The sequence below is a fragment of the Betta splendens genome, chromosome 9, assembly GCF_900634795.4.
Source record: "Betta splendens chromosome 9, fBetSpl5.4, whole genome shotgun sequence".
NCBI classification, from domain to species: Eukaryota; Metazoa; Chordata; class Actinopteri; order Anabantiformes; family Osphronemidae; genus Betta; species Betta splendens.
Genome location: NC_040889.2, coordinates 8,571,230 through 8,597,244, shown reverse-complemented (window position 1 = coordinate 8,597,244; position 26,015 = coordinate 8,571,230). Strand labels below are relative to the sequence as shown.

Below are 26,015 nucleotides of genomic sequence, written 5' to 3'. Positions count from 1 at the left end.
TGTCTGGAGAAGGGGCCGGCCGGCCGATGCTGTAGTTTGTATTCTTAGAAGTCAGGCATCGTTTACATTAGAGGACATATATTCTGACTATATAACAACAGTCTGAAGTGGGACCGTACACAGAAATAAGTCCCACTCAGCTGTTTGCATCAACCTGGTAGAATGGTAAATAGAGGGATGCTAATCGAGTTTAATCATACAGCTTAAAACGGATCAACACTGGCTCTACTTTAATCTGTATTAAAATAGAAGAAATCACCCAGTGGAAGAAGACTTACGGGAACATCCTATGCCATCCATGGACTCTGGTGGCTTTACTGAGGTATATTAGGGTTTGAGGATGTTACTGTTAAATGTTTGTCATTAGAAGGGCAGCACTAGTATGAACCAGTGCTGAACAGTAGATTAATTTAAGTGGAAGGATTAAACCGTGAGAGATTAGATTATGTTGATGATGTTAAGAACAGTGAAGGCTGGGCCATAGTTTTCGTCTTTAGTAACATATTGCAAATAAAAAAGGCTGCAAGGGTGTAAAGGTGTAGCAAAATATTCAGAATCAGCACAAGAATTCCTGCAACTGTTGATGTTCCACTGGAGACAGGCTGATCCTGAAACCTGTTAAAAAGTGAAAGGCATAAATCTCCACGGCGCAACTGCTACTACTTCGATTTCCAGGAGCACATTGACCTGAGGAGCAAAAGTGTTAGTAAGCTGCTTGTCTCTGTGTTGTTTAAAAACACAGACAACAAAGGACAGGAAGAAATTATCCCACAGCTACGTGTACATAGCAACAGCAAGGTAGGGACAACGAGGCAGTGGTGAAATATAAAAGCAAATCCAAATGCTGTCTGCTAATTAAGTTATAAATACATGACATAGAGATTTGGAAAATACAGTTCAACATCAGCAAGCAATTACTTTGAAATGTGACTCATTAGATTAAAACGTTTCTAACCTAATATATTTAATCTATTACATTTTTTTCTACTGTACTCCAATGAGTGTGTCCTACATCTACAGTTATCCTCTCCTACATCTGTTAGAGTAGCCGACCTACCCTTGGTTTGAAGGCGATCAATTTGAGGATCATCTCCACAGTGAAGAGTCCAGTGAAGAGCATGTTTAAGATGTTCATGGCATCAGTGAAATTTTTCGTCTGTCCATGATGCTACAAAGAAACACTATGGTCACTATGGTCCATAAACAATACTTTAACTGGAGCAGTGAATGCACATACAGTACAGTACTGTACAGTATGTGTGTGTGACTCACCTGCATTGCCAGACAGATGGTGTTGAGAAGGATGAGCGTGAACATCAGGTACTCAAAGTAGGTGGAGTTAACCACATACCACACCTTGTACTGGTAGGGATTCTTAGGGATGTAGCGCCGGAGTGGACGGGCTTTTAGGGCATACTCCACACACTGACGCTGCAACATAGACAATAACACACAGTTCCCCAAAGCTTCATCTCCTTGTATCTCTGTACTCAGACCATCATGGAGGAACAGCTGTTTTCTTGGCAGCCTAAAAAAGACTTTTCCATCCCAAACTGTCTTTCTATTCTTCTACCCTCTGTTTGCCTTTCCATGCTCTTTCTGAGACATGGATCATCACAGAGAACACAGCTGCAGGGACTTGGCCTAGCTCCTTCTGTAAGCTTTAAACTCATCTTCTGTCTGAACTGCTGCAGATCCCTCCTGGCTGGACTCCTGAAGTGCTACAGCCCCTAAAACTCATGTTCACCCTGCCCAGATTCTTCCATGTCTCGCTCCCATTGCTGGCCTGCATTCTTTCTCCCTTGTGTCTCTTGAATGTCAAAATGACTGTCCCATTTTAGTCAGAAGAGCAGAGTTACTTCATGTCCTTCTGCAGTAACACAGAGCACTAGTCTCACACAGAACAAACACAAACATTACCTGGTTCTTGTCCAGCTCACAGTTTTTATATTCCTGTTCTCCTTGCTCCTGGAATGTGACAATGACGAAACCCACAAAGATGTTCATCATGAAGAAGGCAATGATGATGATGTAGATGATGAAGAAGATAGAGATGACCACACGGTAGTTGTAGATGGGCCCAACATCCTCTGCATGAGAGTCTATGGCCTTGTATAGTAACCTAAGGACAGGGTGGAGAACATAGGCAGAAAGAGGAGAGAAAATAAAGACTTATGGAAATGGTAAGATGTGACACCAGTGCTGAAAAAACTGTATACACAGGAGAATATGCATATAAAGAACATGTGCATTGTGTTTTCATGCAGACACGCACCCTGGCCAGCCCTCAAAGGTGGACACGGCAAACAGAGCCATCATGCCTTGTAGGACATCGTCAAAGTTAAATTCACTGTTCTCCCAGATTCTCAGGGCTCTTTCAGGCTTCCCTACATCACCGTCTTTGTACATGATGTAGGAACCCCTGTAAATACAAGCAGAGTTATATAATAATGACATCAACACTATAAGAGAGAGACTGGAGCGGCTGTGTGGATGATGTTTTACCTGCACTCTGCTTGGGTTTGTTTAGAGCTGTCGGTGCAGAAGAAAAACTTGCCCTGATGAAAATATGAGGACTTAGTATTTAAGAATTGCACATGTCCCTACAGGATTACCACTGATGACATGCCTGTAGATCTCATCCTTACCTTAAAGAGCTGTACTCCAATACAGGCAAACATGAACTGGAGCAACGTGGTGACGATGACAATGTTGCCAATGGTTCTGATGGCCACGAACACGCATTGCACAACATGCTGCAAAACACATCAGAAATGATTGAGAGTTAAGGTGTTTGTCTCCTGTTAAAATGAATTTTGTTTAAGGCGTGCTAACCTTAAGTCCTTTGGCTCTGTTGATGGCCCTCAGTGGTCTGAGCACCCGCAGGACTCTCAGGATCTTCACAACATTGATGGCGCTGGACCTGAAACATACATAGGGATTGAACTACAGTACCAACCAGTTGTTCTATTACAGTATATACATATTTTTCTATTAATACAGAGCCTAAGGAAGTTTTTAACACAAACCATGGCATCAGTTAATCTCAGGTGTGAGACCAAACAAGGTAAAGAAATTGAAAAAGTAAACAACTTAATCAAAATTATGCTCAAGAGAAGAATCAAATGACATTAAGGTGAAAAAATGAAAAATAACAGGAAATGAATGAATGTAACCTTTATAAAGATAAATACATTTGTTACTACAAATATAATCTTTATAGAGTAAAATCTGAAAAGAGACAAAAAATGAAACGTACTTAAAACTATGTATGTTACTATTATTACAAATATCACAGGACTGGAAAGGAAAGCAGATACATACAGTATAGCTAACCTGTTTATCACACACATCAAAAAAGTGATTCATCCAGGTTTTATACAGCTTGTGCCACTAAGGTCCAAATATCATAGCACAATTCACCAAAGGAGAACAAACAGCATTTAACACAAATCATCTGCAATAGATTCTAGTAGAAATGTTTGAAGCACAAAACACACACAAGTACAAATGACACATGGACAAACACGCACAGGTACAACACAAATAGACCAACAAATAGGTATCTACAGGCAAACAGATCGTTACTGCGCTGTAAGAAAGTGTCAGTACAAGCCAAAGGTCAAACAGTGTGACCTTTAAAAGAAAGGTTTCTACATACTAACAGAGGAAGTAAAATAATACCTTGACATTCTGAATTTTACAACTAAAAGATTCTATATTTGTTCTTCAGTAATCTGTTACTCAGCTTTCCAGCTGAAGAACAAATACAAAAACCTTTTTCAACAATGCGACCAAAGCAGGAGGAAAATACGTATTCAAAATGTCAATGTATCTTTTCAAAGGAGTGATTTAAGGAGAGTGACTTTACCCTGTGTTGACTTCAAAACAGAAAGTGAGGAAAAGCCCTAACTTCCTACACAGGAAGGTCCAGTTTAAAGACAGTTAAAGGTAGTTTATATGAAGCAGGATATGATCAATAACACATCACAGTCAAACTAGCCATGAGGACTCCAGCAACGATAGTACAGACCAGACATCTTAAAACTGTTTCTGCACACTATTCACTAATACCCTTGTGATAGAAGATGTGACTCTTCTGTCACATCCTACTTTTCTATACTTTTTATACACTTTTTATACAGTGTGACAATAAAAAAGGTAAATAAACTAGTCCAGTGCAGTCCAACACAGGTACTTTGACTGTGATGCCTTTAGGAAAAATCCCCAACACACTCACTACCTTTAACAAGCAAAACCCAGTGAGTTTTAGCATTAACTTTTCATTTCTATCGCCCAGGAGAGTTCAGTTGAATTTAAAATATCAGAAAAATCTACAAGAACCAATAGATTAAACTTACTTGGATTTGAAATATGCTTCAGATCTTTTATCCAAACTAACCAGTTGTCCAATTTAAAAGCTGCCTTTACTGCAAACATAATGTAATGTTTTTACCATTTTTACTACTGATACAGCTGAATCCAATCATCACTGAGTTGCTCTTACAGAGTCTTTAACTAAACTCTCCAAGACCATTGAAATACCAAATCAAAAGAGTGACAGCTTTACACAGTAAAGGTGAAGGTCTGTTAGGGGGGGTTATTAATATTGACTAATGTGGACTTACGTCGAGAAGTCTAGTCTATTAAGCATTAGAGACAGAGAGTGTAGTATAGCATATTAAACAGAAGAAATCAGAAATATCACAGCATTTCAAGGAGTTATTTGCTACAAGAAGCAGAGAACATTTCTAATAAAAATTACAAAGAGAGAAAGGACTGAGGGTAATGAGGTGTAAAGTTGTTAGAGAATAGAGACACGAGTGAAGCATGGGGCAATTTAGAATATGATTTGTTGTTCTGTGCAGTGTTTCGTGCAGAAGTCCCTATACTGTGTGACTGATCTAATCTGACCAGTAATAACCAAAATATACTGTACAATGTCACTGATGATTTATGCATCTGACAAGCATCATAATGAACTCACTGTATTCCAGAGGAGATGAGGGACACACTCACGACCACCAGATCCAGGATGTTGAAATAGTTCCTACAGAATGAACCTTTGTGGAGGAAGGCTCCATACGCTGTCATCTGTGGAGATCAAGCTTATATGAACAGGTCCTGTTGCAGCAAATCCACTAGGTTATAATAAAGACACAGTATTAACAGTTACATTACTCTATCCTCCAAACTACCTTAAGTATGATCTCTATAGTGAAGAGTCCAGTGAAGACATGGTCAGCATATCCCAGGATCTGAAAGCATACAGTAAGCCTTGTTTCATCACTTGATCCAGCAACCTTCAAAACCTCACCAAAAACAGCTTGATCAGGTTACTAAAAACAGATCTGACACAATTCAAATATGGTGGAAACAACAGGAAGCACTTGGTGGTAGACTTTAAAACATACCGAAAATCTTATGGTTCAAGTTCAGGTCTACAGATAATGAATTCCAGTTAGACTGAATCAGACATTATTAAGGTTTCAGACAAAGGTTAATTGATTTAAACTAATATAGGAAAGACTATGCAAAAGCCAAGAAAAATACAACAAAACGCATTTGCATTAGAACTAAGGCCCATTCTCTTATTTCTCTAGGTACAGAAACATAGTGCTTTGTTCTTATTTGAACACAGTTTACAGGTGTCAGTGAACACTAAACAATATGTATACAGTAGATGCCTATTTAGTGCAAACATACTGTATGTGGGTTCAGTATTTGGCTTAAGGTAAATTATAGAAATTATTATAGAAATTGTACACAGAGATTAGTAAAAAAGTCAGATGCATCATGCCATTAAAATCGATTAATTAACTGAATCTTTCTTGAGTAAATGTGACAAGAAGCCATATGAGGACATAGGTACTTTGTGTTTGTGGCTGACCTGGAAAAATTGCTTGTTACCTGGTTTCTGAAGGAATCATTCTTGACTGGGTCCTCTGCTGCCAGACTGATGCTGCTGAGCAGGATGAAGAAGAGGATGAGGTTGGTGAAGATGTTGTGGTTGACGATTTTATGGCACAGAACCCTGAATCTAGAAAATCAGGAAAGAGAAACAAAAAAACATGTTGAGATAATCATGTTGAGTCTCTTGACAGAAAGACAATAGAAAAAGAAATAGACTGAGGCGGAAACAAAAAAATAAACAAAAAGTAGCATAAGCATAGAAGTCAGGGGCGTACTTGTTGGTATGGCTGAAGACGAAGAAAGCACGGGCCTCAGGCATGGGGACGGCCTTCTCCTTTAACTGAATATCAGACAGTGGCCGTGGCCTTGGGCCCACAGGCATCTCTGGCTCTTCGTCCTCCTCGTCCCCTACTGTGGATATGGAAGTGAGGACAAAACACACAAGGGAGAGCAAGGGTAATAAACACAGATTAAAAACGATCACTGCAAGGTTTTATTTTTCTTTCAGTCATTCACTTATTCACTGATCCACTCTTTTGATATTTGAGACTGTACCTATATAATCATTTGCAGGATATGGATTCTTCTCTTCACTCTCATCTCCACAGTAGTCATCCATGTTGATCTAAACAGTGTAGATTTATATATTGTAATAATTTAATTAGTTTTTTAATAAACAGAACCTTTTGGTGTATGTATGTTCATATGATACCTTAGTAGCAGTGTTGGTTTCTCCATCTGAAGTGATGGATTTCAGCTCTATCTTCTCCTTCTTCTCTTCTTCCAAAGGTGGCTTCTCGTTGTCGTGTCGCTTCTCGGGACTAGCCAATCTAGAGAAAAGAAGTAAGAAGAGAACACCCTTAATTTTTTTGTATATTTTCCCTTCTTTTAATTGTGGCAGTGTCAGTGTCTTTTTAATCCACTGGATGAACAAGAGGGGGAAAAAAACACTAATTATATTATTTATATTCCAGAGAAAAGCAGTCCTGTTGCCATCAAACAAAGACGCCAAAGTACAGGAAAATAATTGTTTTCATCACACTTAATGACAATTTAATGATTTGTACCAGAAAGGGGAACATTATCTTTTTCAACTGCACTAAAATCTCACATCTATTGTTGCTGACAAATTACCTTTTGTAGCAAGCGAAACACTAAAATTACTCAGTAAAAATAAACTGAAAAGCAAAGTAGGCATCTGTTAACCTGTAATAAATCCTGATAATACATTTAGGTTCTAACCATCATATTTAATCTGGACATTACTTAACATATAAAATGCTGCAAGATAAATCTCTGGCTTGATGCCTTTGGCCAAACTCTCCCACCTCTTATGGGATTCATTCTTTTCTTTTCCTTCCTCACCTGGCCAGTTTTTTCCTCTCCTTCTCCTCTTCCTCTTCTTTCTGGGCAGATGTCAGGCTCTCAGCATCTGCCAGATTGTCTACAGCGATGGCCAAGAAGACATTCAGTAGGATATCTGTTCAAGGGGTTAAGCAAAGAAGGCTGCCGATCCATCAGATCATCAGTGTTGGGGGGGCTGGAAACAGCACTGACAGGATAAGTGAATAATCAGCAACCTGTCTGCACCTAAAAGACACTAAACAGCCAAATGCCAGAGTAGAGAAACGTTGTGGGGATTCAAATCTCAAACCGTCATACTGTGTTCAGTTTGATAAGATAAAATTGACCAGAATAGGAAAATAAATGTTGTTGTCAAACCCAGGTCTAGACTTGTCATAGCTTTATTTCTTTTTAGTCTTTCACAGCCATCTTTCAGATCAAGATCCAGTAGCTTGTGTAAAGCACTGGTGTGGTAGGATACAGTTTCCGCAGATGAAGAGGATGATGAAGTAGATGCAGACAAGCATGCCAGGAAAAGATGGCCCCCCATACGCCATGATGCCATCATACATCACAGAGTTCCAGTCCTCTCCTGTTAGGATCTATGGAAACAAAAGGAATAGCTGGAATGAACCTACAGTATCTTCACTTGAATCAACTTGTTATGTTTCACTTTATGGTAACCTTCATGGACCTATATTAGTAAAAATGCCATGTTAACAGAACATTCACAACTTCATTACCTGAAACACAGTGAGCAGAGACTGGGGAAAATTATCAAATGTGCTGCGTCGGGTCTCGTCGAAGTTAAATTTTCCCCCAAAGAGCTGCATGCCGAGCAGTGAGAAGATGATGATGAAGAGGAAGAGCAGCAGCAACAGGGAAGCGATGGAGCGAACTGAGTTTAGAAGGGAGGCTACCAGGTTGGACAGGGAGTTCCAGTATCTGGGGAAAAGAGGTCCAGTTAATACTGGAAGACATTGCATGTGTGTGTATGCATAACATATGCTACTCTATGCAGTAATTCAAGTGACTTTCAAGGTGTGTGTCCACGTCTGTGTATGAACTGCACACTGATCCATATGTATCAATACCACTAACCTGGTTATTTTGAAGATTCGTAGTAAACGTACACAGCGCAACACAGAGATGCCGAGAGGAGACATGATCTTGGTCTCCACCAGAATCGTCTCAAGAATTCCTCCACATACTACAAAGCTGTCAAAGCGATTAAACAGCGAAACAAAGTAGGCCTGTAAAGAGCAAACAACATGTAGATATGTAAAAAAAAGGCAGAAGTCACAGGAGAGGGTTTAGGTTTGTCCTGGAAATTGTAGCTTCCTACCTGTAAGCCCAGACTGTACATTTTCAACAGCATTTCACCAGTGAAGAGGGCTAGCAACACTTTATTGGCTATATCTGGAGAGAAGGGAAGAAAGGGGACATCATCAGAAAAGAAAAACCGTGTGAAAGAGAAGGGAAGGTAGAGAAAGGAGAAAGGTGAGATCAGACATCCATTCATTCTGTGTGTATATACAGTTTACAATTTACAGTTGTGTAAGGGGAGTTTACGCACCTTGTACATCAGTTAACCACTGAGGCTGCTGGTGATGTTCAGAGGCAATTGTCAGAGTGTTGAGGAAAACCAGGAAAATAACGAGCCAATAGAAAACCTGTGATTTGACCGCTGCCCGACACTTTCTCCGACACAGTCTGTTCCACCTTCGAGAGTAACGACTAAGAAAGACGAGATTGAGAGACATAGAGATGCCAGGAAAGAGATTTGGAAGAAATGAGAAGACAAAAGAGGGAGAAAAAGTTATAATATATCCCCAAGGAACAGGTGATGATTGTGAAAACCAAGAGAAGAAGAGAGAGATGAAAAGAAAAGGGTCAGTTTTTCTAAAGTGTAGTGTAGTGTAGTGTAGTGATGACATCATCCATGGGTCTGTGGTTGTCGTTTGAGAGCAGAGCTGCAGAGCAGAGTTAGTCATTCTACCCAGCAAAGGTCAATTTGAGGAGTGTTGCACGAGTAGATACACAAAAACGAAAAGCAAACAATTTATTCGTAGCAAATGACTGAAGGGCACAAATTTGAAGTAAAGTGGTTTAGCTTTAGTGGGTTTGTGATAAAATCTTCAACAGGAAAAGTGATTCGTGTCATCTGTCATTTGGGCTTTTCTTTCCCTGCACCAGAAAATTAGAGCTATTGTTCCCTTTAATAGCATGTTTAACACTTAAGGACTTATCTGTCAGTTGAGGGTCACACGAAGAGACAGCAACTGGTGCTCAGGTAGAGAAGCACTGGAGCATCTTACTGTATGTGTTTAGCTTTAGATGACTGTATATTCATTCATTTATATTAGCATTTTCATTAGCATTAAAGGTCCTCTTGTAAAGCAAAGTATTTGATATATATTAATAAAGGGATAAGTGAAAACTAAAAGCAGCTAAACTGGTTTAACAGCAATCAAATCCTAGCTCCGGTATCTGCAGGGAATATATAAATGCAGGGAAGAAGTAGTGTTTGTTTGGATTAAAACACCTTCCAGGTTGAACCATTTTTTCAAACAGCATCACCTTTTAGTTTGTCTCTTCACACAGTACTGTAGTTGCACAGAAACATACACACACATTCAGTGACAGTACAAACGCAACAGGAGTAAAGACATCAGAGCAGGTGAGTTTTGAGACTATGGTAAACAACATGTACTAACCTGAACTTGGATTTGGAGATCCTATTTCTGGAACACAGAAAACAAAATGGATTATACACACACACACATAACACACATGTAGACAGGATGAAAGGGGTGATTTGAGAGGGATAAAGGTGAGTGGACTGAGGTGAGCGGACCTTTAGATTTGATCATGTTATATCACATTGTCTAGAGTGAGGTGAAATCCACACACACTCACTCTGCAAAACTAAAACATGATCAAAAAAAAAACACTTTTTGTGTGTCCAATTCTAGGAAAAGTAAAACAAAATGGAGATTTTCATTGGAACAAAGTTGTCTTTTGAACAAATCACCCCTTGCCAACATGTATACAGTGGAATCCAGTCAAAACAAACAACACTGAGTTTGGATTTCCTTCAGTCAACCTTAATATGAAAAAGATCCCAATTTATTGACTTAATTAAGAATATTTTAGATGACTGTTCACCACTGTAACAGCAATAATTACATACATAAAGAACTGAGGACAAGATATAATGGAAGACATTTTGTCTCTGGAAAGAAAGAAGAGAAGAGAGGATGTATATGCATGTAGTTTATAGTAGACATAAAATGTTATCTGCTGACTGGAAGAATTACTTGAAAGCGTTAAGCGTTTAGGGTGCTGGTGCAAATGCTTTGTACTGATCCCTGTTCCCTGTACAAGCAGATGAACTGACTGACCAGCTGACTAATGCAATGAAGTGACTCAGTGACTGACTGAAGGAAAGAATAAAATGACTGACTGGCTGGATATGGAGGCTGACAGTACACACGTCTCTTCTCTCCATGTGTCTATTTCGATTAGGAGATCAGCGGACGCCGAAGTAGCTCCTACCCTGAGGTCTGTCTCCATAGCGATGTGAAGAAGAACTGACAAAGACGGAGACTCTCAGGTCTTATCTCCATAATAGTGTGAGCTAATGCCTCCAGCCAAACTTGTTGCAGTGTCGCAGAGGAAGAGTCACGGCTCACATTTCCCGTCGCAGCGACTTTTACTATTTATTGGGATATTAATAATGTTATTGGGAAATCATCACCATGATCAAAATGACAAGCAACTACTAAACTGAATCAAGGAAATTACCAGCAGATTCTAAAACAATCTATACTTGCAGGCATTTACAACATGCTGCTGAAGCTGCTGCATTTTACAACATTCTATGTGTTCACTTCCTGCTTATTCAGTTGAGATATTTTCATTTAGACTTGTTTCAGCCTGACAGAGGACGAACAAATAACATAACAAAAGACAAAGTAACAGATGGACAGCTAGACTACAGATAAACACAGTGTGCCATCCAGGTTTACCAGCAGTGATGCTCCTGAGAGTTTTTCATTCAGTTTGATTTCACCTCTGTTTATTTTATACTGCAACTTTTTCTATTCTGTTCATTTCTACTCTGCTATGTTCACAGTGATGAATAGTTTATTATGTAGGTGTGTTTGCTTTGTGTGCTGAAGTGCACCCGCTTGGGTCATGGCTGAGCGTGGCCTTGTGTCTAAGAAAAAGCAAAGCACTTGTTTGAATAATGTAGAAAAAATAAAAAGAGACAGGAGAGCAGGAGTGAGTGAGTCAGCTGTTCGTGAGCTCCCACAGGGGAGGAAGAAAAGCACTTCACCAGCAAACACACAGAGGAGCGAAAGAGAGTAGAAACAGATAGGGATGGGGGTTCGGGGGGCAATTATTCAATTACAGATGTAGATGTGGTGCTTTTCTACTCTTTGTCAGGTCCTAAATCATTACGGCACTTTTCTTGCACCTTGCTAGTCAAGAGTCTCTTTAGCCGAGTGATGGGCTTCCTTCACGTGCCTTCCACTGCTGAGGTGCTTTTGTGATGTTTTCGTGAAAGACGATCCATTTATCTTACAGCCACTGGACACTTAAACCATGAGAGAGGTTGTTGATAGATGCTTAAACAATAAACCTGAATTTTTAACTTTTAGCTGGATATTCACATAAGTTTCACAGTCACAGAAATAATTTTACTGATATGAAAATGAAAAAGACTGCCCTCTGGGAGCAGCGCCTCAGGCTTTGGATTCATTAATTCTGCTTAAATTTCATCAGTTTTTACTTTAACAACACACTGTATTCCACTATGCAGAATTAAATTCCCCCAGACCTGAGCTTGATAAGTCAGGAGTGTGGCCTCGTGAGACAGAGGCAGGCTGAGCCACTTTTACAGTGCCACGACAAACAGTTGTCCTAATACAGAAATTATGTGGGATAAAATTCAACCTTGGGCTTGATACAAGGTGACGGAGAGGGCTGAGAAATAGAGGGAAAAGAGGTGTGAGCGTGGAAGAGGGCGAGGTACTTACGCTAGCCGGGTACAGCAGGTCTCCCCCTCTACGTCTCCCCCCGGGGCATTGTCTGTGTTGACTGACTCATTTTCACTGGCTGGCATGCTCACTGAGAAACAGAGCAGAGTCAGAGAAAGGGAGTCAGAGTCAGGCAATGATTTTCATAATGTTACCATAGTTATGTTCAGAAGACAGAAAGATAAATCGTCTCATGCTTGTTCTAAACACTGGACCAGAAACTGTAAAGATGCAAATCAATGTACAAGTGTATGACTGCACAAAAGGTCCAAGGTGCACTGAAATCTTTATAGGTCAGCAGAACTGTGATGGGCACAGGTTCAAACAGCCAAACAAGTAATTTCTAGGATCATGAAGTAATTTCAAAGTCAACCCTACTAATTAAGACACAATTACACACAGTCCCTTGAGTCAATTAAACCATTACCAAATTTTACACTGATTGCCTAAACTAATTACACACAAGTTGTCATACAAACACTTTTTACAGGTTAGGATCCTGGGACACAACCCCTGCAAATACTATTATGATGGATGTCATTTTTTAATTGAGGGACCACCATATGATTTAAATTAAAAACTTAGTCCTCACATGTCATGTAGCAGATTTTGGTGTGTAAACGCTATAGGGGTAAAAGGACCTAATGACCTAATTTTACTCAGTCTTCTATCTAAGAGTTTGTGCAGCAATTTTGTCAATGCAAACATCTAAAAATTAACTTGATCAAAGGATCCTTTTACAGAAATGTAAACAGGTAGAACGCTCACTGATTCCAATCCTTCTTTGTTTATAAAACCGCAAGGAGACTGCAAATGTGTTACTTTGTCCTCCAACGAAAGGCATGTGTAATGATGTGTGAAGATGGAACGATGAATACCAGGAAGATGTGGGTAAAAACTCCAGTAGAGGAAGGACGGGAGTAATATGAATTGTCAGCTAAGGATGGAAAAGCGTTAAAGGGGGAGGCTTTGAGGGAGGCATGGATGGAGTGACGAGGAGAGAGAGAGAATGCGATGAATGTGGAGATGGTTGGTTGGGTGAGTGATATGAAGTGATACATTGCTTTTTATTGCTTCTGTCAGTCTATGCCTGCCTGCAGGGATGAGCTGCGCTCCCCTCACTGTCACCTCAGACACTTATTGTAACGCCCTCTGGGTACCAGGGTCAGATACTACATTTGAATCCCAATGTTAAAGTATGATAAGACTGCAACAAAAAAGCAAAACCTACTGTACTGTTGAAAAGTCTGAGACATGATCATATAATCATGTTGTTTTGTTGATCTTTGTTTTCATCTAAATCACAGATGTACAGTATTACTAGTAGCATTCACAAGTTTTAAGTTATTTCAGAGTGGTTTATATCATTACGACACAGGGAGCGAACAGTGTTACAGAGATCAGGCTGGTCTGTCTGAACATTTAGACCTTTGCCTGAACATGCTGTTTGTTCCCTCAGCTCAGCACGTGCCACCTGCTGCTATGCCACTTACTTAAAAGCACTCAGGGCCCTCCGGTGCCTCCCGAGGCTAAAGCCTTTCAAATATAAACCAAGCCCTGTGCCTTCTCCTCAGCGGAGCGCTGAACTAGTTTAATACCTATTGTTAGAGTAAACCCCAAAGACCAGTGTCACTGAGAGAAGGAGGGAGATGAAGGAGGAAAAGCAAAGGAAAGGAAAAGAGAGCATGGCAGAGAAATAAGCGGCAGGAGGGAGGAAGAGGAATTTATTCACTCCAGCCAGTGCTAATATACCGTAGCACTGTATCTCAAATCTGTTTATCTGAGTCAGCATAAAAAATAGAGTCAGTGAGATATTACTTGGCCATACCTTCATCTTTTTTATCTAAATATTTCATATATTTTCAGAAGTTGAACCAGACCAAAATGTACCATTTACATAGCTCTTCATTTAAACCCGGATATTCATCCTAGCGGCGTTTTCATGCATATTTTCTTACACATTTCAGTCCTATATTTTTGATTTAGTTTATTTTCCTCACAAGGCAATTGTCATTAATTAATTTAGAATAACCATTAATAAGTTGGTGAAATAAAAGGGTCAAATATTTTTTAATAAAAACACACAGTTCTACTAAGAAATGTAACAATTGCCTGGTGAAAACTCCATATCACAAACCACCTTTTCATTGTTTTTACAGAAGCTGGCATGGTTTCTCACAACGCAGGGAGAATCTAGGAAGAGGACTATAGCATCATTTTTAGTTGTCACACACACAGAGTAAACTGTATTGAAATCTGATGAGATAGTCCTTTTTTTAGAGGAGTCAAGCAATTATATTAATAACTATTTCCTATACATACAGAACCATACAGGAGAGTTGATTTAATACAGTGATGTTGTTTTCTTTCATCAGCCTATTTCCTGTCATGTTTTTGTAATTTGGGGGCACAAAAAATACCCTTAATGCAATCACAATATCCAAAGTTCTTAATTGTATATGCAGGTCTTTAAGATCCGATTCACCATCGGTGAAACGCGTGCAAAGGGGATGAGGGAAAACAACATGAATAAACTATGTTATAGTGTTAAAAGGCAGCCATTGTCCACTTGAGCTAGAGAGCTTAAAATATGCTTTTCCAGTGCAATAAAAGAAAATAGGGGAAGTGATCAGAGGGGACAAAAAGTGAGGAGAGCAGGAGCATCTAGCAAGAAGTAAGACCAGAGTTAGGTTTCCAGTAAACCTGTAACCTATTAAGACCCAAGCTTTGATTTCAGAAGCACACTTAAAATAATGAAATCTGGTCTTGGTTAGTTTTGTTCCATCAGCAGAGTTTTTTCGGGTATTTTTCGCCAGTTGAAAGCAAATATTTTAAGTTCAACTTAAAGTTGGAATCAGCTTGGGGCGTTTGCTTTCAACTGGTGTGTCCATTTTGGTTGGCAGGAGGAAGTCAAGTGGGGTCCAGGTTTCATTTTTCTAAGTGCAACATGTGACTTCATACTGTATCGGGGCGCAGGGACGAAGGAGGATAACTGGAGTTTGACCATGCAAACAGACGCACACGCCTTACGAAGGAAAGCCGCATTTTTCTTCACGGCTCCACGCAGAGACTGAAAATGACGGCGCTTACCTAGGGACAGAGAGCATGGCTCAGCAAGACATACACACTCATACACTAAGACAGGATGGCACAAAAGTAGGCACACATAGACAGTGTAAAGGCTCACAGATGACAATAAGTGAGTTCATACTGACTTTAAACCCCAAAATACCAAAAGGTCATGAAGAAACATATCAACAGCTAAGACAGGACATGTCCTGTCATCAACCAGAATGATCAGATACTTTAGTTTCAAATATAAAATCTACTAAACACAAGTTGCAGTAACACTTTAGTATAGCAGCAGGTCTCAGTAAATAGCACCATGCACAAATTCTTAGCTATGTAAACCCCCTACTGTGTTCTGGAAGGTGATCTAAACCAAGGCTTGGCTTGAGTTAGATAATAAGCACAAGTTAGACACTGAGACCAAAACATACCTTCCTGAGATTCAGCAGAATGTGTGGAAAATAAAAAACTACCGTAACTAGTCCTCTGATCCAAGATAAAATAGGATAATATAAGATAATAAGTACTGTAAACTGCACCAGTATTTTTCCACACATACACAATATAAACATTACACAATGCATCAATCAATGTTATGCCCCTGTAACTCTTCATTTAAAGATGTGTAACGACGTATGGTCTGTGTCTGAGTGTGTGGTCACATGTAGTCATGATGTAAAATCCCATCTGTTCTCTGTCCCAGACAACCTCTACATCTAACTCTCTCACTGTCTCTCTCTCTCTTTCTCTCTCACACACACACAGCGTCTATTTCTATCTTTCTCTATCGCCACATCTATTTTCCCCTCCATATCCCTCTTATCGACTCCTCTAAGTCTCCTATCTCTACTTAGGACATGTGTATGTGTGTGCATGTGTGCACAAGCCTATGCAAAATGTCCCGGGCAGGAGGGACAAACTGCCCTCATTCATCTTCCCAGAGGAGAATCCATTCATCGAGGAATGAGGGAGGCAGAGCAATAGAAAGAACAAGTGACTTGATTTTCCACCTTCACAAACAGAGGAATGATGGATCTTTCTGATGCAGAACGCTGTATCACGTTTATGAATCACTCTGTCAGTTATACCATTTAGTAAAGGCACTAGACTGAGTCTAGCATCTCATGGATACCTCTACTTTTAATACTTGGCAAAATTAAGAACTACATATACAGTACAGTATAAAACTAGAATATTAAGCATGTGATTTTACCTACAACTAACACTAATAACGTGATGATTTCCAGGAAGAAGACATCACACTGGCCCAGCGCAGCCCAGCAGTCACAGGTGAAAACAGGCAAAGGCTGTTGTGCTTTGCTGTCATGTTAATTAATAATTTCTTTAGATTAACTGAAATAATTTATCTTCTTATTCCCTTATTCCCAGAATGAACCACGGTTCTTTACTAGCAATCTAGTCTACTGTATGTGTCCACCATCTGTATTGACAATAGCACAGATCGTTCATAGCACCTCTCTCATTCTATTTGTCTTCTCTTTATTCCAGGCAAAAAGAGGTCTATGCTGTACCCTCCCCTCCCCAGGAAAAGTACCTCAGTCCTGAGAAGACATGTGCCATGTGTGGCAGCCTCTCTCTGGAGGTGTTGCAAAGAGAGAGAGGCAGGGTGTTAATATGTGTGTATAATTTCTGTCAAAACGTTAGTACACACATTCCTAAGGGTGTATACTTACAGTGCACTGTGTGTGAGTTTCCAGAAGTGCGGTGTGTGTGTGTGTGTGTGTGTGTGTGTGTGTGTGTGTGTGTGTGTGTGTGTGTGTGTGTGTGTGTGTGTGTGTGTGCGTGTGTGTGTGTGTGTGTGTGTGTGTGTATCTTGAGTGTATGCGAGCGCGTGCCCAGAGGCTATTAGCTACAGTCTCACACATTCCACTGATATCCATACAGGTTTCCAACCCCAGGAGGATACTCAGCCAAAACAAGCAGACAATATCCACATCCTGTCAGTATGTCAGTCAGTAAGGCAGCCTTTCCTTCACTGTCTATGAACTACCACCATGTGAAAGAGAAGTCATTTCACGAGCATATTACATTAAAATATGCTCCTGGTACACACGAATGTTTATCACAACATTTCTGATCAAATAACCACAAGAAGGCTTTACATATGGACACAAAACCTGTGGTCAATGCCAATGCTACCACACCTAATAAATGACACATATGTCACATAAACATAAACTCACGGTTTCTGGGTTTGTCATCGTCCATGCCTTCTTCCTCATTCTCTGGGTCAATGTCTTCAGCCTGAGTGATCCAGTCTAAATAGCCCTGTGTGCAAAGATACATAAATAAAAAAAAAGATGGCTGCTGTCAATGACATAATCAAATACAACATGCAGTGAGTATGTACTGTAGTGGCCTACCTTGAGGTCCTCCTCCAGTTGCTGTTTTTCTCTGAGTTTCTGGAAGTCACCACGTGCCTTGGCCTTCTCCCTCTCTTTGGAAAACTCTCTGGGAAAAGGGAAACATGACACAGGGACGGGGGGACAGAGAGTTGGGCAAAAAAAGAAGCAGGGGAAGAGAGAACAGAGAAAGCATCTGAAAATCCAGACTGAAGGTTTTGGGTTTGTGTTTTTGTGATAATGCAGAGAATTGCGGAATAAAAAGGAGGAGAAACCTGCCAAAGGAAGAAATAAGTAAAGTGATCAGGAAAAGCTCTGCCAAGGAGAAACATGTTAGTGAGCAAAGAGTAATTGAAGCACATCTAGACACATTTACTTGAATACAGGTCCCTTTTTCTTTTGTTGAACAGTTGAACACAATCAGTTTAAAGCAAAAGGAGCTGCAGGGACAAGTACTATAAGTCTATGTAATCACATCACCAATGCACTGATTGCACTGGACTATGGTTTAGGTTTGATTGATGCATACTGTATACCTAATGCCCATGTGAAAATGTAAACAATGTAAACAAAATTAATCTGTTACACAAATTAATAAAGGGCAAGAACTATCAAAAACACTGGGATGTGATAAATATGTTGGCTTTTGTACTGTATTGAATGTAAATTCTGTATTTTACTGTTCAACAGTGTGATAAACATGTGTTGCTGTACAGGGTGCTCCCTAGTCTGCTGAGATTTCTGCAGCTTGTTCTGGGTCTACCTCCAAGATGCAATGTGCTTAGTACAGCCCCAGAGGAAGGCGAAGGCGCTTGCTCCTGTCAAACTAGAAAAGTGGCTCTGCTGTGAGGTTGCCCTGCTTCACTGAGCTCCTAACCCTCTGCCAACTCATTCTTTTGGTCACTAGAGATGCACTGGCCAGAGGTTGTAATAAAGTTGGAGTATAGTGGTGAACTTGCTGTTTATTTGGCTCCACAGTATTTTGCTTATAATGTTTGCTATTCTTCATTCAGGAGAGATACAGTGTACACTTAACTATAGTCTTCCTGGTCTAGGTAGGTTTCCTCTAGATGTCCACTAAATTGCCTGAAAGATGTGTGAGTGATAATAACGCTATAATAGGTTCTTATGCTGGCCAGTGTGCATTTAGGTCGTCCCTGCTCTGATACTGGCCATGACAGAAACAAAGACTAAAAATGTACAACACTGAAATATTCTGATGAAAACCGGTGAAATTATACCCAGGTGTCAACGTGGAAGAAAGAATTAAGTAGTACTTGATTAAACACTTCACTTGGGGAAGGTCAAAGTCAGGCTAAAGTCAAAGACACAGTTTGAACAAAGAATATTTATTTGGATGGGAGTTGGCAGGACCTGGTAGGTTTGGGAACGTTTCTAGTTACAATGTCAAATTTCACAGCAGTGAGGCCCACTGACAATTACATTCAGGAAGAGGTTCTTCCTCCATGATGGTTTAAAAAGACCAAGACTGTATTTGGAAAATCAACACGCTATCCTTTTTTTGTGGCTTTGTTAGCAGCACACATTTATTTAGATCAGTAAGCATTAGCACACACTAGTCAACATTAGCAGGAGACCAGTAATACTGATCGGTTTTTGTGTGTGTGTGCAGGTCTGCTTCACATATTATCTTTTTCTGACACTTCCTGTTTGGAGAATCTTCCAAACTAGCCTCGCTCTGTTCTTCCAATTTACATATTACATCAAACCCAGACAAATGCATGTACTGTATCACTATCCCTCTTTCTGTTTAGCCATTACTTATTATGCCAATCTGAGACCCACACACACACCATGGAGGAAGCAGTTGGTAAAAGGTCACGCTGTGTAGTGTGTTGACAGCATCATTAGTCAGAAGTCAAAGAGTCAGACAGCCCCCCCCCCCCCCCCCCCCCCCCCAAGCTGTTTGGGCCAGATAATCCTCTATTATTTTCCCCACAATGCTGCTGTCACTTCATCTTGGGTATCAAAAGTCAGATTCAGGTCAGTCAGTCAGAGGTGAGACACTCTTTAGCCCACTAGACCTGTTTGTTACCAAGCTGCATCACAGAAGAACGAACATACTGTATGAACCCGAAAACTGAAACCTTGCACACATAAGCTTTGATTTGTCAAACATCCATAATGTATCTATTGAATTTCCTTTCTGTTTATTTCATGTATTCCCAAAAGCTGAAACACAAATGCAATCTGCACACAGCTTTTATTCAGTGTAATATTAGGCTGGTGGCCACTGAGAGAAAAATATATTCTGTTCAGGTTGTTTTAAATAGAGATAAAACTGTTTAATGTTATCTGAGCAGTCCTGAGCGGTGGGCATTTTATGATAGCGATATACAGTTATAGTGAACCTACAGCAGCACAGCTGAGCTGTTGTTGTATCTCCTTGGGTGAAGCTCCATAGCCTCATACAGTATGTACGTGGTTACAAGCATCACCAAATGAAACATAAGGAAGAAACATAAGGTGAAAATGAACATTTCCTCTCAGTAAGACAAGAAAAAAAGGCCGACAAAAACAACAGCAAAAGGTTAAGAGAGACGTTAGTTTCAAGTGACATTTGACCCTGCCCTTACCCGCTCAACACCCCCAGAACCAAGTTTAGCACAAAGAAGGACCCGATGATGATTAAGGTGACAAAATACACCCAAGGCCACATGTAACCTACTGCATCGTTTACCTAGGAGATGGAGCAATGGAGAGGAGAATCCAAACAGAGGGTAGAAAAAGGGAGATAGTTCAGTGTAGATAAGATTGAAAAGGTTAAAAGGTACGAATGAAAGGATCAACCAGTAAAAGGGGAGGAAAAAAGCAAAGGAAGGAGTTAAATTCCTAGTCAACGTTCCAAACAGTGCCTTCATAGCATTTGTCAGAATCACTTAATGAATCACATGGCAGTGTATTCAGTCAGCTGTATTTAACTTGGCACGGAAAAGTTGCAAAGCGATGGATGTTTTGGACGACAAATTATAATTTACAGTACAACAGTGATCCTGACAGAAGACTATGAATGATTCACATGGTAAACAACCAGTGTGAGGTCTGTGAACTAATGCATTTCTGTGAAAAGATGTAATATGTTAAATTAAATCGGCCCACATCAGGCGTAGACACTGTGTAGGAATTTGAATTAGATGCCTTAACAGACTGTGCAGCAAGACTCCCATGGACTGGACATGTACAGTCCTTCTCTGTCAGTGTCTGTAAAAGACACATAAATTGTTTCTCATTAGTTGTGATTATTGCTCTTAGGGTTATTATACTGTCTTCAAATCTAAACTAACCAAATAATTTTTCTACCTGAAGCCACTTTTATTGAACACTTACTCTGTGTACTCTTCCATCCCATAAATTCCATTTTAATGCCATTTGATCTGTCCTCAGGAGAAGCTTTTTTGCCTGCTCTGTTATCCCTGTTGTGCAAGTTTCCAGCGTTCCACCTTCATGACTGACCTGAGGGGTGCATTATTTATGCCCCAGTGTGTCCCTACAGGCCGGGTGGCGCTTGTACTAAGCCTGCGTGACTTGGCAGAGCGTGGTAAACAGCACCCAGCTTGCCTGCTGGAACCACGTTTATTGCATAAAACACACACACTGAACATGTAAGGAATATGCAGCAACACTACAAGCAGAAACCAGCTAATTTGCACAGGAGACTAACATGAAAAGTACTGAAACCAGCAAGTGTATACATCATACTGAGCTTTTTATGTAGTTGGGTGTTTATGTGAGAATGCATGTTGTGACAAGGGACTGACACAATCACGCTTTTGTAGTTTGACGCCATTGTTTGCTTCCCTTTAATTTCATGAAGTTTTTATGCTCCATTGAACCTACAAGAAAATCTACCATAAAGTGCACTTTTGTTTCTTTTTCTAAAGGGAGTCTTGTTACATTGTCTTTTCTAATATTACACATACTCTATACACCCACATATACTGTAAGACACAAACATAGAGTACAGTACGTACACACATGAGAACAGCTTAACCTCTTACCCGCTCAACACCCCCAGAACGAGATTGAGAACGAAAAAGGAGCCGAAGATGACGAGAGAGACAAAATAGACCCATGGCAGCTCATAGCCCATAGCATCCTGCATCTGAGAGAGAAAAAGACAGAGGAGAGAAGGAACAGGGTAAAGGAAGGAAAACGAGTAGTGTTGTCAGGGTGGAGAGAGATAAGATTCGGGAGGTGGAAGGAAGGAATGAGTGAGGACAATGGGGAAGGACGATGAAACGTCCAAATGAATGAGAGAGGGGGAGTCAAGGTCAAGAAGTGAAAGGAAAGAGAAAAGGGGACAGGCAGGAATTAAGAAAAGAGCAGTGCTTGTTAAAAAGAGCTGCAGAAAGACCCGGTGAAGCAAGAGTGGCAGTATTGTGCTGTATGATTAAATGTTTGTGCACCCTTTTGTACAGCTGGAGAGTAGGTCCTTGAAAATCCACATCCAGGAATACTGAACTACAGTAAAGTGTACACTAAACCCTAAATACACCTCAAATGCTATAAAAAATAAATAGTGAATAAACTAGTGGAGTAGAGAGGAAAAGCGGGAGCAGATAAAGGACGGGAGACAGGGAGTGCCTGTCCCTACTCCATATTCCTCAATATACGTGAAAATAAAGTCCATGCAAATGCAAATATTTGTTGTATGGTCAGTTGTATTCATAACTTCTGATAAATGGGTCGTACTACACTAGAGCTCTCATAATACGTGACCTGCGCAAAGTATCTGACGCTGAGTACATTGTTCACAAAAGGTTGCAGCAGGCAGTGTAGAAGCAGAAGGGGTGTAGAGCTACAGTAGTAGGCTCTCTGCTCCATGTGTATACACATAAACAACCACAAACCACTCATCTACACAGGAACATGCTCACTTTCTTGTCTGAGAACTTCATATTTTTCCTGAAAGGCGTCCATGTGTGATGATTGGCTACACACACATCAAGCATAACTGCTCTCACACACACTCAAATGCACATTAATGTGGTGTCCGGCTCACCCAGTATAGTACGTCAGTCCAGCCCTCCATAGTTATACACTGGAACACCGTCAGCATGGCAAAGGCAAAATTGTCAAAGTTGGTGATGCCGTCGTTGGGGCCCTCCCATCCCATTCTGCACTCTGTCCCGTTGTGTGTACAGTGCCGACCGTAAGCTCCATCAGGTGCACACGGTGCTGGCTTCTCCTCTGCAATTGTACCTTTGGCAAAAAAATAGAAGCGTGTTCTTCATATTAAATTTTGAATCCAATTTTAGCTCACATTATTAGTTTGATTATTTGCTTGATATGTTTAAGTGCATCTAGGCACATTTTAGTACATTTATCCAAATATAACTAGTCGAAAAGAAAAAAGTGATACATCTAAAGAAGCTTAAATGATACACTGAACTAAAACCAAATAGACCAGTAATATTGAAATCAATATTAAAAGGTGTACTAATTATACAAAATAAGCTCTCCAGAGTGATGTATAGCATTACATAGAGTGTTCAACCAGCACTTAACCGGCACAAAGCTAATACCTCTCATGAGACCTATAACATCACTAGAACAGCACTCAAGTCCATTTATACCTGGAGGCCTTTACTGAAAATTGTTTCAATCATTTATGGCTGTTGTTTCAATTACTGCACATATTTTTCATACCCAGAAACATAAATGATGAATTAAAATATTAATAGAGGTTATCATTTAAACTGTTTAAGGTACATACTCCATTTTCTCTCTTCCTTGTTAACTGAGGGTTGATGACTGAGAATTATGCACAAATCATTACCTTACTGTACCTGACTTATTACCTTGGGAAGTAGAATAGTGAGAGTACGTCTACTTTATGGCTTACTTTGATTTTTCAGTTTTTTCAGTTGTGTGTTGCAGTCGCTAAAGTTGGAGCAAGTGTCTAAACCTTTGTGTATTCAACTGGGTGTGAGAGGATATTTCAACATGTAAATGTTTACATGCTTCAGCATATACAGTATCTGAGTTCTGGATTGTGTGCATTCTCTTGACTCTCTCTTTCTGTGTACCTAGATGCTTGTAAACGCAGGTCTTGTGCATCTTGCCCATGAAGAGCTCCAAGCCGATAATGGCGTAGATGATGATGACGAAGAGGACCAGCAGGGCGATATGGAGCAGGGGAACCATGGCTTTGATTATGGAGTTCAACACTACCTGTAAACCTGGAGAACACACACACACAGATCCTGCTAAGTATACAGAAATATGTGGATGGACACAGAAATACAAAAAGTGCTAAACAACCGTCTTAACGGCTGTAACAATAATAGGTTGATAATAATAAATACATATAGTAAAACATTGTGTGCACAAGATTGTCTGGGGCAAATGATGGTCCCACTTAGATTTTGATTTGTTTGTCAGTTACATCATTTGGCAAAGTAAAGATATCACATCAGTAAGTTATTGCCGTGGTCCTGTAAGTGTTGATTAAAAAACATAACAGTTGATTACAAACCTCAATCAGGGAACGGCGTTTTAAAAATTTCTCTGTAAATACAATTAGCAACAACGGCACTGGAATTCGTCAGAAAGACAAATCTGTCAGTCAATATGCTTAAACACTGATCAGTTGCCCTGACAGCAAAGTCAATACACAGGTCAATGAAGTTGAACAGGGTTCAGTCTAAACACTAGGCACCGCAGCGTTCTGCTTTTAAATCAAACAACAGAAGCGCGATGTATACTAGCATCACACATAAACATGAATACAAGTTCACACAGTCACACAGCTGTTCTCCATGACATATGATCCTTCTGACTTCCAGCCAGATAGATTATTGATTTCTGGAGTCACTAATAGAGACAGGCTGACAGACAACTCATCTACAGTACAGTACTACTCCTGCAGTCTGGTATACCAAGACAAGACTCTCTGTGAGTATGTTCTTGTGTGTGTGTCTATATTGCATCTGTGCATGTGCATCATCAGGCCAGCAAGTGAAGCGTCAAGCACCGATATAAGCTCCAATTTGTGGTTCCTTTCTCCTCCACCCTGGCCAATCACCATTCACACCTGATCCCCCGAAGCGCTGTTAGTATGACCTTTCTTATCTGTCCTTCATTCATTCGTTCTTCTCTCCACAGCTTACAGTACTTACTGGGTACTCCAGAGACCAGTCTGAGGGGTCTGAGTACTCTGAATGCCCTCAGAGCCTTGACATCAAAGCCCGCTGCTTTCCCTCCGATGGGAGTGGCCCCATCCCCTTTGGTGGCCTGTTCCAAAATCGCACTGAATAACCTGCAAGACAGAATGGAATGCCTTAAAATTAGCACAAACTACAACTTTTCTGAGTGTGAAAACAGTCAAAGAGATCTATAAAGGGATATAACACAAAGCTATAAACAATGTGAAGGCCTTTGTTGCCATTATGGTCTTTTTTTCTAGTTCCACAGTTTGCATCACCTATTTTATGAGCTATAAGCGCATTAGTAAATTTTGATATTGGCCTGGTTTGAAGGGAATGGTTGAGACATCTGTGCAGTATTTGTTGAAGAGAAGTCAACAGATGAAAAGAAAGCACCTTAATTGGGTAGCTCTACAACACAACAGCAGAAAATGTTTCATCTGTCCCCTGTTTTTCACAGATAAGGAAGAGAGGATTTAATGATTTGACAGGCAGCTCAACAAAAGTCTGTGTGGCTATAGCTGATGACTGTTTACATGTGTGTATGTGCTGTGCATGTATCTATTACACTGAGACCCAGATACTGTACTTTACAAATATACGGAAAGCATAGAGTATGTGGATACCTCTGACCAAACAGGTTGAGACCCCCTTGACATATACAGTATACAGTATACTCATGGATATACAACAGCAAATCTCTGAATATAGTTTTTAAGTTCCCGTATTGGTGAAATTATTTACAGACAACTCTTACAAGTGTCTCACCCGCGTGAATGTATGTATATCAAGCTGAGCTAATCACGCTCGCCTCCTCTCTCTGTCTCTCTGAGATCCTTTAGAAATCACCATACAATGCCTTTTTCCAGCTAGCGTGGCTCAAAGGCCAGTCAGCAGCATGTTAGTCATGGAGAATTATCAATTAGCACAGATGAAATGGCCACTTGAAAAGACCTCTCAAAACATATCGCCCTCTCTCTGCCTCTCACTCTCTCGGCCTCTCTATTTCGCGCTACCTCCCTCTCAATTTAATTCATTCTCTCTCTCTCTCTCGCACTGTGGGAAACATGCTTGTGAAATAGAGAATGAAAAAAAAACATGTCATGGATCCA

The 26,015-nt window shown here is 40.2% G+C and overlaps 1 protein-coding gene across 22 annotated transcripts in view; it reads right to left on the bottom strand.

The window, feature by feature from the left end:
• The window catches only part of cacna1c (calcium channel, voltage-dependent, L type, alpha 1C subunit), a 127,450-nt gene that overhangs the window by 26,575 nt on the left and 74,860 nt on the right, over positions 1-26,015 (bottom strand). For 18 of the 22 annotated variants that reach the window (XM_029161976.2, XM_055511986.1, XM_029161974.3 and 15 more), the window contains exons 5-31: positions 24,877-25,016; positions 23,785-23,937; positions 22,758-22,957; positions 21,754-21,857; positions 17,756-17,843; positions 17,576-17,660; positions 12,303-12,393; positions 9,975-10,001; positions 8,834-8,994; positions 8,603-8,676; positions 8,359-8,510; positions 8,001-8,202; positions 7,739-7,859; positions 7,279-7,393; positions 6,626-6,743; positions 6,469-6,538; positions 6,189-6,324; positions 5,911-6,040; positions 5,199-5,258; positions 4,988-5,094; positions 2,836-2,923; positions 2,649-2,756; positions 2,506-2,558; positions 2,276-2,422; positions 1,921-2,122; positions 1,273-1,431; positions 1,058-1,168 (exon numbers count right to left, since the gene is read on the bottom strand). In XM_029161976.2, coding sequence (XP_029017809.1) covers positions 1,058-1,168; positions 1,273-1,431; positions 1,921-2,122; positions 2,276-2,422; positions 2,506-2,558; positions 2,649-2,756; positions 2,836-2,923; positions 4,988-5,094; positions 5,199-5,258; positions 5,911-6,040; positions 6,189-6,324; positions 6,469-6,538; positions 6,626-6,743; positions 7,279-7,393; positions 7,739-7,859; positions 8,001-8,202; positions 8,359-8,510; positions 8,603-8,676; positions 8,834-8,994; positions 9,975-10,001; positions 12,303-12,393; positions 17,576-17,660; positions 17,756-17,843; positions 21,754-21,857; positions 22,758-22,957; positions 23,785-23,937; positions 24,877-25,016 — 3,202 coding nt within the window. Of the gene's footprint in view, positions 1-1,057; positions 1,169-1,272; positions 1,432-1,920; positions 2,123-2,275; positions 2,423-2,505; positions 2,559-2,648; positions 2,757-2,835; positions 2,924-4,987; positions 5,095-5,198; positions 5,259-5,910; positions 6,041-6,188; positions 6,325-6,468; positions 6,539-6,625; positions 6,744-7,278; positions 7,394-7,738; positions 7,860-8,000; positions 8,203-8,358; positions 8,511-8,602; positions 8,677-8,833; positions 8,995-9,974; positions 10,002-12,302; positions 12,394-17,575; positions 17,661-17,755; positions 17,844-20,331; positions 20,436-21,753; positions 21,858-22,757; positions 22,958-23,784; positions 23,938-24,876; positions 25,017-26,015 lie in introns of all 22 variants that reach the window. The other 4 variants (XM_041072262.2, XM_041072263.2, XM_055511982.1 and 1 more) reach the window with 2 other exon arrangements.